This window comes from Dasypus novemcinctus, chromosome 27, assembly GCF_030445035.2.
Source record: "Dasypus novemcinctus isolate mDasNov1 chromosome 27, mDasNov1.1.hap2, whole genome shotgun sequence".
Taxonomy (NCBI): Eukaryota; Metazoa; Chordata; class Mammalia; order Cingulata; family Dasypodidae; genus Dasypus; species Dasypus novemcinctus.
In genome coordinates, this window is record NC_080699.1 from 2,419,229 (window position 1) to 2,435,034 (window position 15,806).

At 41.9% G+C, this 15,806-nt stretch overlaps 1 protein-coding gene across 2 annotated transcripts in view; it reads right to left on the minus strand.

The window, feature by feature from the left end:
• MTMR2 (myotubularin related protein 2) overlaps positions 1-14,544 on the minus strand; it is a 106,224-nt gene extending 91,680 nt beyond the window's left edge. Inside the window, exons 1-2 of one of the 2 annotated variants that reach the window (XM_023585967.3) lie at positions 14,265-14,506; positions 3,857-3,927 (exon numbers count right to left, since the gene is read on the minus strand). Coding sequence is in view for 1 of the 2 variants with exons in the window: in XM_023585968.3 (XP_023441736.2) it covers positions 14,265-14,347 (83 nt within the window). In the remaining variant the exon portion in view is untranslated. Of the gene's footprint in view, positions 1-3,856; positions 3,928-14,264 lie in introns of both variants that reach the window. The other variant, XM_023585968.3, reaches the window with a different exon arrangement.
• Between the last annotated feature and the right edge of the window lie 1,262 nt (positions 14,545-15,806).

Consider the following 15,806-nt stretch of genomic DNA (forward strand, 5'->3'; position numbering starts at 1 on the left):
AACTTTTCATTACATAGTCATATCACATAGCATATTTTTCAGTTTATACAGTTGAATACAATTCTAAAGACCAGAGTGACTACTGTTTTAAATAATTAACCACTCAAATAATTTTAGGAAGCACATGCTGGAAGCCATGCTGAGAACACATCCTTTTACCCAAATGATACCTGTGTCTCTTTTAAAGAGAGCAGAAGGGGTCAGACTTTTGAAAAGAAACAGGGTCTAAACAATTAGGCTGCATGGACAACTTTCCAATAGCTAGAATTTGGCTCAAATAACAAAAGGTACACTCCATAACACTTTTACCACTTCCATATTGTGATCTATGTTGGCACTTAGAGTCCAAGTATGAACTTTAGCTAGAGCTCTTACAAGCAGGGGAGCCTGAAAACTGGCACCTCTCTGTGTCTCAGTTACCCATCTGTCAAGTGAGGCTCTGCAATGCTGTGGCAGACAGAGATGATTTCATGAATCCCAAAAGAGAAAGATTACATTTGTAGACTGATGTATTTCTCGAGGTGTGATACCCTTTGATTGCACTAAATTTAGCTGTGCGGGCCTTTGATTAGATTACTTGATAAGATAGCTTTAGGGCCTTGACTTGGACTATGTCAGTGACTCAGGATGAGTCTCCACCTTCATGCTGGGTCTGATATAAATAGAAACACAGAGAGAGACTGAGACAGACATGGGAAGAGGGAGCTCTGGCATTTTTTGATCCTGCCATGTACAGAAAGAGGGCTCCCACAGCAGAGGCCCCGGCGAGCATGGAGCTAGTTGCCTGGTAGCTCACAGCTGAGACTGGGAGGGAAGCAGGCCAGCCCAGACTGAGCTAGGAGGCCCGGAAAGAAGCAAGCACTAGGCCAGGAGAGAGAGGACTCCAGGGTCGCTGAAGCACGAAGCCCAAGAGGCTGGGCCCACAGAGCAGCACAAGAGGAAAGGGGAGCCCCGAGGGAAGGAGGAAACCTCACAGAGCGCAGCGGCCATGTGGCTTCACACCAAGATCAACAGTAGCTGCCTTCGGTGAGGAAGCATTTCTGACAGTGCCTCGGGTTGGACTTTCCATGGCCTTCAAACTGTACGCTTCTGCCCCAAACATATTCCCATTATAAAAGCCAACAGATTCTGGTACTTTGCTTTGGCAGGGTTGTTGTGAGAAACAACTGAGATGACATATGTGAAACAGCTTTGTAATTCTAGGATGTAGACCAAAATAGGTTAACATTACCATTATCTTCTTTGATTACATTGAGGAATAATACTGGACATTCATGTTGACTCATTCACCATTTTCTTCCATAGAATATTACTGACAGTCTTCCAACATAGAAATAATATGCTGAGTACTTTGTGTAACTATGCAATCTGGACTAGCACAAAGAGAAATTTAGGTAACCTGTACCATGCCCTTAGAGACGCCAATAAAATCTGAGCACAAGAAATGAGAGAATAGACCAAGTGATAAGCATATGGATGTTTTTTGATTTTAAATTAAAGAGGAAATTTTATTATTTAAATCATAAGGAAACTCAGTGGACATAACATAGCAGTAACAATAAAACTTTACATTTGTGTGGCACTTCACAGTTTTAAAAGCATTTCATACATATCATCATAGAAGTATAATACATTTCACTGTTTGCTCATAAGTTTGTTAACATTTCTAAAACTTCCACCCATAGGCAAGTTCCTTGACCTTAGTGTCCCAACATCAAAAAATGAGATAATTAGATACAAAATCGCTAAGATTCTGAGTTAAGGTTACAAAAAGAATAAAAAAATATTTAATGGAAAGAAAATTTATAATTACAAAATAAAATAAGCTTATTAGAAACTAAAAAGTTATTTAAAGACGTCATTTATTTTATTCTTACAATTAAAATGTGTCCCAAAATTGGGTAATGGCATTTGTGGTAATATGTACTAGTAATTTAAAAACTGCACAGTACTACAAATAAATCAGGATAAGCACATTTAATAATGTATGGTTACAATTCAGTAACAACCCATATAACATACCTAATACAATAGAAAATATACACAATACTAAAATTAATTCAAACTCTTTCGGTTATGAAATTACTTCAGAATCTCACTCCCTCAGATACTGTGACTATCAGTTATCAAACTGTGTATAACTGACTCAGTATATGCAACACCAGACTCTGTACAAAGCAAATAAAACCACTTCTAAAGGTACAACTCATAGAATCCAAAGGAAAAGCCAAACTTTTTAAAAGTAAACTGTTCATTGTAGAGTTTATCAAGTACAACTATTTATAAAATACTATTCTAGCTACATCATTCAAAAATTTCAGGTAGGGAGGGAGCTATGGAGACCAAAAAACAAAACAAAACAAATGTTTTTTCCTCTACCTGAGCTACCAGTTCCCCTCCCACCCACCAGTGATTTCAATATCAGACTCAGTCCTACATCTGACTAAAGATGAAGAAACAGTACAGGTTTTTCATACACATAACTCCAGTGTGCTTTTTAGGTATTTTTCCTAAGGTAATGGACTGGTTATGATTTTATATGTGTTGTCTGGAGAGGGATCTACAGACATGAAACACACTGGAGCTGTCTAGCCCAACAGAAGTCATGAAAGCCTGGTAAAGTCTAGAACTGGGACTGGAGGCCAGCTCGGGTACTAAAGGCTCTGTGCCCTCGGAGGAAAAGAAACCGCCTTTCCCGGCCTTCTGCACTGACTGTCTCTGGTAAGCTTTGACCTCCTCTAGGCCTGTTCCCACATGTGCAAACTCAGAGCTGTCGAGCAGCTCAAGCATTAGGCACAGATTCCTGGGCCACTCCCAGGGATTCGGAACGTCAGGGCTGGGACCAAGGAAGCTCAATTCTGACTAAGCACCCAAGTGACTGAAGGGGTCCTTGGCCATAGCCGAGAAACACTAATTAGACCATCTCCAGTGCCCCTAATAGTACAAAAAGATGCTACGATATATGATGTGAGGGCATTTTCAGGACTTGGAGTTGTCCTGGGTGGTGCTGCAGGGACAGATGCTAGACATTGTATGTCCTGCCATGGCCCACTGGGTGGACTGGGGGAGAGTGTAAACAACAATGTAAATCACTATCCATGCGGTGCAGCAGTGCTCCAAAATGTATTCACCAAATGCAATGAATGTGCCACGATGATGAAAGAGGTTGTTGATGTAGGAGGAGTGGGGTAAGGGGGGTGGGGAGTATATGGGGACCTCATATTTTTTTAACCTAACATTAAAAAAAAAATGCTATGACTGGTCTCCACACAAAGCTCTTAGGAAATCAGGATCCAGTGTAATGTGCAGGGTGGAGCTGAGGCTAAACAAATATTTATAAAGAAGGAAGGAAGGAAGGAAGGGAGGGGGACAGAGAGGTAAGGAAGAAAGGAGAGGATGAGGGGAGGGGGATGGCTGTTAGCTGGCCAAGCACCGTTCTTATGACAAACACACAAAACTGTAGCAAAGTTAAAACTAGCTAAAATATGTCACGTGCATCAGCAGCTGGAAAATGAAGACCTTGGTCTCTATATAATTTTAAATATAGCATGATCACTCACCACCCTCCTCCCAAGCCAAACTGCAAAATATAAGGAGGAAAAGGAAAAAAATGGTGAGTGGAAGCCAAAAGAATTCTAATGGAAAATTACCAGATGAATAAAATTTAGTGACTGCTGTCTGCAATAGAAGAGAACACAGAATTTCAAGGACTGGGACTTGGAGTTAGGACTGAAGTTTGGAGTCACTGATTAATAAAATACTTAAATTTCATTGGGGATAATATATGGATTCCAGAAATATTGTTGGCAATATTAACTTTTGTCCATGTTTTAATTCCATTTTCCCATTCACTTACATTGTAATTTTTGAGATGTTTTATCTTCACTTCTGATGATCTTCAAATGTCAATGGCTCTTAACACATTAACTGTAAACAAACACAAAGGAACTTAGGGGAATTCAGATATACAAGGAATCCTACAATAAATTATTCTAAATTGTTCCGTAAACCTGGTGGTGAGGTGAGGTCGGGGTGGGGGCCTTGACAGCATGTTTACTTCATAATTTATTAGATCGTCAAAATGTAAAACTGTTTTTTTGAATGAAAATACTAACCCTCTTAATCACTAGACAAAGAAAAAAGTATCCTGCCTTCTGTCAGAAAAAGAAAACATTCAAAGCAAGAGAAAAATCACCTCCCTAAGTGGACGCTCTCGATGTCCTAACGTGCTGTCTTTCTCAGCCCTTCCCAGCTGAGCAGGGCAGCCGTCCAGGGAAAGCACGTTTCCATCAACCGCCCCGCCAGGCTGTGCTGGGAATGCCCCCCAACTCCCCAGCCTCGGCCTAGGCCTGGGAGCCAGATTTTCAGGCAGCATTGGCTCCTTACAGCATGTGGACTCTGAAGTCAAACAACCTAGGTTCAAATGCCAAACTGCTCTCTCTAATCTTCAGATTCCGTGTCTGCAACGTGGAAAAAATAATGCTGTTTACTTTACATACTTGTGAGGAGAATTATATGAGAAAATGCATATGTGGGATTAAGCACCATACCAGCAGATTTAAGCACTCACTAAATAGGAAATATTATTGTGGTTATTAATAATATTAATACTGTTTACTATTTTGGAGAGCAAAACTCCAATACAGGACCCCCATATATTTAACATTCATTCTTATGTTTTTTATGTCAAGGACATAAAAACCAACACAAAATACTGACAAATCATTCATTACGAGCTTGGCCTAAAACAGCCAGCTTTGTTATCCTTAAGGAGACCCACACCCTTAGAATTGAAATGAGAGAAAATACCTAAATAGAACCCGATGCAATATTTGGGGGCGTGGGAGTGGAGAGAGATAAAAACCCATGGATATTTGGCTTAAAAATGTTCTCCGTACTGGAGAGGAGGAGGCAGGGCAGGCAGGCCATCATCCTCATCACCATACCACTTTACCATCCGACTCCTTGAGTGCATCAAATTAAATAAGAAAGCAAATAGCTCCACTGACCATTCTTCATTTGATGTCTATTTGCCCTTCAATGACTGATCTAGCCATTATTAAATGTATCGTTTTCATTTTATGGCCCTAAATTAGGATACCCAAAAAGGTAGAAAATTTTAAAAATTAGAGTTTAGAGTATTTCAAGATACAGTTCTCTTTTTTGGTCTGCTACAGTATATCCCCCACCCCCACCCCCAGTATATTTTCTATTTTGTTCACTGCATTTGCAAATCTAAGAGTGTCTCTAGCATTCACGAAGTATTGCTAACTTTAACTGGAAAATGTCTTTCAAATGATTCAGTTATATACTGTGGGAGAAGCTGCTGGTGGTCTCCAGGGTCCCTTCTCGCCTTATTCCTTAATGACAATACGTCCCACTCTTAGCACCGTACAATGCCCACCAGAAAAGACTACGTATCCAAGCCTTCTATGTGGCTAGTGTGGCCATGGGTCTACGTTTCATTTTCTAAGTTAGAAAACGGTACAGGACTTCTAAAAAAGTGTCCTTTAAAGAGGCGGAGTATGTCCTTTCTCCCTTCCTCTTCCTTTCTGACTGGAATGAATATGCAATGGCCAGAGATTCAACAGCACGTTTGGTTCATACGGTAACCTTAGGAACGGACGAGAACTTAGTCAGAAAGAGTCTGCTTCAGATCCACAGAGACCTACAGTGACTTTCTCTGGGATTTTTGTGGGGAAAATAAAATAAAATACCTTGTTTGAAACCACTGTTAGTTTAGATTTTCTGTTTTACCCTACTTAACCTAAACCCTAAGTTTAAAAAAATTAAAGAGAAGGATTTTCCAAACATCAGGATTTAGATTTTTTTTTTGAAGCATATAAATTAAAACATATTTTAAGTTAATTTATTTTATTATATTTAAACATAATAACTACCCTTATTTAATCTAGACCAAAAAAAGTATTTAAAGATTATAAGAGTCAATCACTTCAAATACTCTCAAAAGAGTCTCTGAAAGAAGGAAAATTCATCAGCAATTACCTATCACCCATGGGTCCTATTTACTTGGGTTGGGGAAGATTTATGAAGCTTGCTTATTAATGGTCTACAGTGATGATAATATTGGTACATGTACAGAAACACATTAGGAGGGATAAGCACAATTACTTCTATAATAAGCTATAGGAAAGGGAATTGAGGTTATTTTCATTAGGAGGGCTTCTTCCAAAGTCCCTTTTATTTTAATAGCTTTGTATCAATTATTTTCCACCTTTTTTTTAGTTTCATTCTTAACCTGGTTTCCTGTGGAAAGCAGGCTTATAAAAATCACTCCTTATCCTTGACTATCATCCCTCTAACAGTTTTTAATTTTATCCACTAACTAAGCATTACATACAGTAGGCACAAGAATAAGTTATGCTCTACATATTCAAACCAATTTCTTTAAAAAAGGAAACTATTCCTCACTAAAATCTGGAGGATTTCCACTGGTTACAGGTAACCTTTGGCACTACTGATTTCAATACAAAAGCACTAACTTGGCAGCTTTCCAAAGTAGACATACTACTCTCTGGACATCTGGAACCCGGTTATTTCCTTCCTTTGGGTATAATCAAGGTGTTATTGGTTCAGGTGACTGTCTCCTGGAATTTCTCCTTTATAGCACTTTCTCTAAAAAAAAAAAAATGCATGCCACCACTCATGTATCTTACCTAGGTTCCATTATTAAGAAAAAGTCTAAAATAAGTATTTTTTTAAATTTATTTTAAAGAAACCTCAGATTATATAAATGGTACATTAAAAATGTAGGGGATTACCATATGCCCCACTCCCTCCCCCTCCCACACTTTCTCACATTAACAACATCCTTCATTAGTGTGGTACATTTGCTACAACTGATGAACACATACTGAGGCACTGCCACTAAGTGTGGATTATAGTTTACATTATAGTTTACACTCTGTCCTGCACAATTTTATAAGTTTTGACAAAATATACAATGGCCCATATCCATCATTTCAACATCATGCAGGACAATTCCAATGTCCCAAAAATAACTCCATATTTTACCTATTTTTCCTTCTCCCTCCCCTCAGAACCACCGGTAGCCACTGCCACCACATCAATGATAAAAGTTCTTCCATTGCTAGAATAACAGTAAGTCTATAGTAGAATAATAGTAAATCTACTTTAGTCCATTGTCCATTCTCCAATCTTGAGGATTTGGGGATGAATGGTGATTCTCCTATGCCTCTAACTGAAAGGAGGCTTAGATCACAAGGGGCAGATAGATGGAACTCTCTTCCTTGCAGCTGCAGACTCTCTGTGTTCCTTGGGATGGGTGTTGTCCATCATCATCTCCTTGTTAGTTGTTCTGGATGAGTCCAAGAACTGGAGAGTAGGTTCTGTGACTCTGCTGAGATTCAGTGCCCAACTGGCACATGGATGGACCAAAGATTTAAGTCTCTTGGACATACACCTATCAAGTATAGTCCTAACTATAGGCTCGAATAGAAGGAGCAGAAGAGCCATGTGTAGGGAAACCACAAATGGGTCCAACTCTGTCACTGGGGAGCACAAGTTCCAAGGAAAGGCTCACCGGCAGGGCATCAAAATCCTGAGCTGTCTGCTCTGCCTATAGGGTATTTTTCTAGAGCTGTCAAGAGACCCACCATTTGACGCAATATTTACTGTGGCAGTGGATGAGATCTTGCTGAGACATGCATAAGTGTAACCTCTGGAATGACCTCCTGACTCACTTTGACATCTCTTAGCCATAAGAACTCATTTGTATTTACCATTTCCCCCTTCCAGTCAAGGTCTTTTTCCAGGTGCACTGCTAGTTGGCACTTGGTAATAGTCCCTTGGTGCCAGGGAGGCTCATCCCCATGAGTCGTGCCCCATGCCTGGGTGTAGTGCATTTATATGCTGACTACAGCTTTGAGAGAGGCCACATTTGAACAACAAGGAGGCCCTCAGGAGGTAACTCTTAGGCAACATATAATACTAGGCTAAGTTTCAATTTCAAAAGAAAAGGTTCATATGTACAATCATCAATATCAAGGGCCTGGGGCCAGGCTTCTACTATGTCTGTCCTCCTTCACTAGGCACTGCCCCTGTACTAGCGGGATTCTTGCTGTTCCATTGGAGAATGTAACAGAGCTCCCCAGGATGGGAATTCAGTATTCTTTCAGTCATTGTGTAGATCTCCACCCACTGTATATGTATTCTTGATTTGTGTTACTCATGTCTGAAAAAGAGAAGGCTTCAAAAATTTTCCCAAAAATCAGATATAATAAATCTGCAAGAGATGACTTTTACCTCCTTCTCAACATTTTCACAAAAATGCTATCAAATAATAGGATTCTAGTAGCTCTAGCATTGATCTTACTTTTAGCCTAGACCATTTCACTAACTTTGATGGAGTTTCTAGGAGGCACCAATTAGCACAAGATCCAAGGCAGTGGTTCTCAAACTTTAGCATGATCAGGATCACCTGTAGGGCTTGTTAAAACAAAAACTATCAGCTCTACCCCCATACCTTTTATTAGGTTGGGTCTAAAATAGGGCCCAATAATTTGCATTTTCAACCAGTTCCCAAGAGATGCTAACGCTGCTGGTCTAGGGGTCACAATGAGAACCAGTGATCTATGTTAACAGAAGACCACTAATGACAGCACGAGGAGGAAAACAGAAACACTACACAGGACCCAAACTCAGCTTCAATACTCATCTGCATCCTTCTCATTAGTAATTACCCTCTTTAAATGTTTTTCCTGAAAAATCTAGATAATATCACAGATTAGTTCACAATAATGTTGAGACTTGTCTACTAGAGCTTGAAAGTTCTTTTAGGATCCTGGAATAATGGTAGTAATTTTCAGTCTATCAATATTCAACATCTCATGCGAGACACTAATAAGGCCAAAGCTAAATCCTCAATGTTAGCTTCACTTTGTTCCACCACTATAGCTTCTACCATTCATCTTGGCCAACTGCCTCAGGAGCAGGCCAAGAGTCACAAGGGAAATGGGTAGGAATGTGTCATTGGTCACAAATCCATCCCTGCTGCTGGAAAAACAGCCCAAATACAATTTCCTAGGACATACCTTACAGTGACCTTGAGGCTAAAACTATAGATGAGACATTGCAACAAAATGTGTTTTGGAAACCCTGGAAACTCTTCAACCTCTTCTGACTAAGTATCATCAAAAATCATGGAAAAAGAAATCCAGGATTAGCTGTTTTCAAATAATGATAATTTGAGGAAAACATGCAATTTTATTTGGGTACTACTTTGCTTGAATATATTAGATGGACCTCTCTTTGATTTTCTTTAATATAAACTAAATGTAAATATACAAAGCTAATATATTTATGGACTAGAAATCAATTGATAAAACCAAAATAATCCAGGACAAATAAGTGGTGCCTAAAATAACTACAGCATGAATATATATGAAAAATGAAAGAAATACACATTGAATAAAATGAATGACAAGGTAAGTTAGAGGGAAAGGGACCAAAGTAATCAAGAGTAGCAGCTGGAGAAACGGGTAGACGAAGGGAACATAATATCTTCAAGATACTAGGACTGGGTCCAGAAAAGATAGTGCAGTCTATAAATTATATCTAAGGGTGTAAAGTAAGAATAACCAGCTTGAATCTGAAGATTGTGACTGGGCAGGCCAAATTCAACAGAGGAAAATCTTTTTTAATCCTTTGATTGAGAACAAAAATTTTAAAGCTGTCAACCTTTCTTTATTCAAATATTCACTGACACCTAATCGCCATTAGATATCTTAGCATTTGATTATACATAGTCAAAGTGATCAATGAAACCCACTCAAACAGAACATTCAGACTAAGAAGACAGAACAGTACCAAAACAGAGTCAAATTCTGCTATATAATTTATTACAGTTTTGAGGCTCAGACCTACCATAGCTGTCACATCTAGCATAGAGTATTATTTTATCTATATCCCATATAAGTCATACTTACATCAAGCAGAGCAAGACCAAGATGAACAAAGTTGTGGAATATAACCAGATTATCAGCACAATGAAGTGAATTTTTATTTACAGCTCTCTCTGCAGGGCTAGACACGTGTGAAGAATGAACAATAAATAGCAAGATACACAAAAGCTGCTAAGCAAGTCACTGAAGCAGGACTCGCTAAAAAGAACTGCCTTTTTTTTTAAGGACACAACATGAGATAACTATAGGTGATAGGGAAACTGCTGCCTGAGTATCATACAAAGAATGAAATTGCTCTTTTGGGACCACCGGCATCAGGCCTATCATAACCTACAAGGCAAAGCTAATAGCAAGAGCAACTGTGAAGTGACCACGGACATACATCAAGGGTCAACATTTGTTTAGTGTGAACTACAGCTGTCACAGCAGTTTTCATCCAACTTTAAAAGTGTGTCATTTTCAAAAACAATGGACATTGCAGCAAATGTACCACACTAATGCAATGTTAATAATAAGGTGGTATGCGGGAACTCTGTATTTTATACATGATTTTCCTATAAACCTACTTCTCTAATAAAAAAATAAAAACAATGGGAAACAATATGGACTTACGCATTATTTTTCAGATTTATATCCTTCCTGCTTCCCAGAAGGGCTTAAGGCAAATTTACAAAGAACACCTTTATACATAACACATAATATTTAAACTGAGCTCATCTAATAGAAGTACCTGCAGAAACTAGAGATGAGTAGATTACAAGCTTCAGCTATAAATCTGAATTTCTTTACTAAACTAAAGAGATGTCATTACATAATTTTCATTTTCTAACAAACAGGAAGCATACATAATTTTTCATATCAACATTTTCCTTGGAGCTAAGCTCAGCAGAAATTTAGGTCAATTTACTATGTAAAAGACATTCTGTAACATAGTGAATAGTATTAGTAACCATTATTTTGCAGAAGATATCGAAACAAATTCTTAAGGCAATTTCCTAATCAAGCCTCTGTATAAAAACAAAGCAAAAAAAATAAACTATAATTTAAGGATGGCATTTCTGCAGAAGGCTCAGACAATACAGTTCAAACATTTATATTCTGCTTTTTCATAGGCTAGCCAAAGTAAAAAATCTAGAGATACTTAAAACATATTAGAACCATAGAGCTCAACCCTGATCATGTATAATAATCACCTCTGGTTTAAACACTTTCTATGTATCAACTTTCTATGATCAGCTATTCTCCATTGTTAATTAAAGATTGTGGGAAGCAGACGTGGCTCAACTGATAGAGCATCTGTCTACCATACGGAGGGTCCAGGGTTTGATCCCCAGGGCCTCCTGACCAGTGTGGTAAGTTGGCCCACATGCAGGGCTGCCGCGCAAGAAATGCCGTGCCACACAGGGGCACCTCCACATAAGGGAGCCCCACGCGTAAGGAGGGTGCCCTGTAAGGAAAGCCACCCTGCGTGAAAAAAGCACAGCCCGCCCAGGAGAGGTGCTGCACACACCGAGAGCTGACGCAGCAAGATGACACAACAAAAAGGAAACGCAGTTTCCCAGTGCCGCTGGATAATGCAAGCGGACGCAGAAGAATACACAGCAAATGGACACAGAGCGCATACAACGGGGGGAAGGGGAGAGAAATAAATAAATGAATCTTAAAAACAAAAACATTGTGCCACAAATGAATGTGATGATCAATGAAAAAAGGCTGTGAAAGGATTTAGCAGAATAACTTCTATAGCAGACATTCAATAAGTGTTATTTTTCTACCTTCCAGAAAAAGAAAAGCTGGCATTCCCCTGTGGAAAACAGGGAGTCAATCTTATTAAATTTTTGTCCAGAAAGAATGAGACTAGTTTACTCTAGTCAAAATCCTTTCAAAATGTTTGAATTTTCTCAAATTCATGTCAGTAACAATTTTGTATTAGGAAGTTAAAATAGATATATAAGCTTCTATCTAAAGTTGCTGCGCTGTTTCTTTTTTTTAGGAAATAAACATGTTAAAGTGGCAAAGTCAGATAGGTACATTAGTCTATTATAATATTAAACAACACTTATTGACCATAATTTCAAAAACTTATGACAAAGGTTATTTGTAAAGGCAGTATCTAATTGTGAGAATGCATTCATCTTAATAAGTACTATCATTAAGACAAAATGATAGCATTTTAGAACTGCAAAGGGTTTTGCAGATTTTCTAGACTGACTGCCTTATTCTGAAAGACAAGGAAACTGTAGACTAGAAAGGTGAAGTGATACAGGCACACAGTTAGCTAGGTCAGAGCCTCAGAGCTGGAACCTCCAGACTTCCAGAACTCCCGTTCTGACACACTGTGCTGCCTCCTGTGGTTCCAAGGGCTCCCCTGAAGGACACCACAGGATGCCTCATTTGTTTTCTTTATATATATATTCTATTCTGAACCAGAGTTGTCATTTGTAACCTCCCCATAAAAGTATACTTTTCCAACTTGTTTTCTGAAGGACTTTACAACTTAGCATGTAAATCCTAGGCTTTCTAAATTTTATAGTAATAAACATAGAATTCAAAAAAATAAGTGCGCAACCTACATAATCAAACACAAAAAAGAAATTCTTCTCTACAAATTCAAAACACCACTTACTGTGCACCTTCGACCTGCAGGGTCCATGTTAAGTGCTGAAGATATGAAAATGATTAAGGTCCTTGCCTTCAAGGAGCTTATAGCCTAGTAGGCAAGACAATTAAACCAACATTGCAGTGTGCTTGTTAAGGACTCTGGGGAAAAATGGTGGGAAGGGGGCTATGAGTGCTTACAGGAAGAGAATCTAATTTAGAATAATGGGATCAGTTACTGATACCCCATGGGGGTTGTGCGTCAACTCTGCCAGGTAATTGTGACCAGTTGTTGAGTCAAGTAAGCACTGGGCTAATTGTAATACAAGGGCATTTATAAAAATTTTGTCACCAATGACTTTACTGCATAGATAGCTGATTACAATTACATCAATCAGGGAGATTGCCATTAGCAGTGAGTGAGGCTTTATCCAATCAGCTGAATGCCTTAAAAGTGGAAGTGATTCCAGCACTCAGGAAGAATTTCCCAGCTAGTCTTTGGACAGCCATCATCTCCCAGAAACTCATCAAGGACCTTCAATAGATTTTCATCGGAGCCCCTGGTTCCTGCCTGCAGAACCTGGACTTGTGCACGCCCATGGTCACGTGAGAGACTCTGATAAGATCTCTTACTATTGACAGATATTTCTTGTTGATTCTGTTTCCCTAGAGAACCCTAATACAGAGGTATTTAGAAAAATATTTAGAAAAAATATGGGAGGTCCACCCATTTTGAGGAGCTTCCAAACTGAATTAAAAAACAGAGCAACTTCAATTTACTCAAGAGAAAGAAAGAAAGAAAATTGTATTTTTTTCACATGGCAGTCTAGTAATCGATTAACCCTCTAAAAACAATTAGCCTACTTTTCAGTGGAAAAGAACCTGATTTCATTGTGGCTGTATCATAATTACAAGTCTTCTATTACTGCTTAATAAAATTTAAAATCACTATTTTAAAATCAAAGAAAAAGCATCCAAAACATGTCTACCTAATATTCATAAAAGCTTTCTGCAGAGCTGCATAAACTAAAGTCCTGCTCAAAATTCCAGGATAAAAAATTCCAACTGGTACAACAGAAATGACAACCTGGAGAACCGGTAGCCCAGAAGGAAGAAAACTAACACTCAATTTCCTTTCTTAAACCAATCCCTTACAAATAAGGAATACTCAGATTGCATGAAACTGACTTTCAGCGGCGGCATTTAGAAAAGAGAAGCACATTTAAATATGGTTGGGAAGAGAAGAAAATCAGAGTGAAGGGAAAAGAGTGAAAGAAGTTAAGGAAGTAAAAAGAATCGAGAGAATACATTTAGGCAAGAAGCCCAAAACGGAAGAACTAAGGGATGGAATAAGCAAGACTAGATGATGGAACTGGAAAGATTGGCAAAGATGAGAAAGGCAGGGAAGAAATTGGGGGGGGGGGGGGGTGGTAGGGGGGGAAGGGCTGTCCACAAAAAGATTTGAGAAAGAGATGTAAAGAAGAAACTGGGACTACCTCCACGCGGAATAAAATTAGACCGAAATACTAATGGTAGAGCGCCGGGAAAGCAGCAGGGAATGCTGACGTCCCTTTTCCTGTCTCTGCGGCCCGGAGCGGGGGGCAGCAGTGGTTCCCGCGTCCCCGGGAAGGGACTGCGGCGCCGCCTTCAGAAGCGGGCATCTGCGAGTGGGAGGCCCCCGGCCGGCCCCCGCCCGCCTGCAGCCCCGCGGAGGACGGTTACCTGGACAGGGAGTCCACGCTGGGCGGCCGCGCCGCCGCCGCCGGCTGGGAGCCGAGACTCTCGCAACTCGAGCTCTTCTCCATGGCGCGGCGAGGCGGCGGGAGCGAGAGGCCGGCCGGCCTCAGCTGCCGGCGGGAGGAGCGCGGGGCGGGGTGCGCCGGGCCGCGGCCGCTGTCAGGAGGGCGCCGGCCCGAGGGGGAGACCGGAAGCGGCCATGTTCCCCCAGGCTGCACCGCGCGGCCGCCGCGCGCCCGGATGCCCGCACCCCCGGGGGCTGGGGGCGCGCGGGCACGTGCCCGGGGGCGCGCCGGGGGCGCCGAGGGCGCGGGTGGCCGTGCCTGTGAGGGAAGCCTGGGCCGCTGAGGCGTGCGGGGCACGGGCGGCGGGGCCGGGACGCCGGAGGCGCGTGTGGGGGGTCGGGAATGAGGGGCGCGGGGTGACGGAGCGAAGGGCCCTGAGGAACCGGGGGGGAGCGACTGGAGGGGTCCTGAGGGGTGCGGCTACGGAGAGGGCGGGAGGTCCCCCGGGGCGGAGAGTAGTGATGGGGCGAGGAAGGAGCCGGGGGCCCTGCCGGCGCCCGCGGGGGACGGCGCGGGGCCAGGCCGCCCTCCTGTAAGCACGACTGTGGCCCAGCCCGCCGGGAAGGCGGCGCGCCCCGGACGCTGCCGAGCGCGCGCCGCTGCCGCTGCCGCCGCCTGGGGCTGCGGGAGGGAGGGGTCGCGGGCCGCCCCCCAGGCCGCTCGAGGCCCGCTGCTGTGCGGAGGGAGCGGCCAAGTAGGAAATGGCTGGTGGGGAAGGGGTCAAGGGCAGGGCAGACCCCAGGCAGCCTGCCTCCCGGCCCAGCCTCGGGGACCAGGACCTGGAGAAGCGGCCCGGACTTAGTGCTCCGGATCTGCGCGGAGGGGTCCGCGGAGGAGAACCTCGTGGGCAGTGGCCCGCTGTCCACGCCGAGAGCAGTGGAAGAGGAAACGGGGAGGGGTCTGCCAAGTGCGCAGAAAGCGTTAGGCTCGCCTGCTGCTGAGCGCGGAGATGGTGGAGGACGGTTTTGTAGTGCTCTTTCCCCGCCCTCAGGAATTCCTGTGCAGAGCAGGAAGGACGGTGGGGAGATGGAAAGGTGATAAGAGCAGGAATTGGGTAAAGGGGAAATGCTTTGGCAGTGATTTTCTCTTAGGATACAGGAAGGACATGGAAAGGACCCCAAAAGGGAATTTCTCTGATTGAAACTAAATCCCAATCACCTCATGGCTGGGGTGTGAAATTATGCAAAGGTTATTTCTGTAAAAAATTAGACAATGAAGTCCTTTAATACCCCTTCCTTGGATAAAGAAGTATCACATTTCTTTTTTTTTAAATTTATTGTGTTTATCCAACCCCCCCCCCCCAGTTGTTTGTGCTTGCTGTCTGCTCTCTATGTCTGTTCATTGAGTGCTTTCTCTGTCTGCTCAGCCTCTTTTTAGGAGGCATCAGGAACGGAACCCAGGACCTCCCATGTGGGAGGGAGATGCTCAATTGTTTGAGTCACCTCCTTTCCCTGCTTGTATC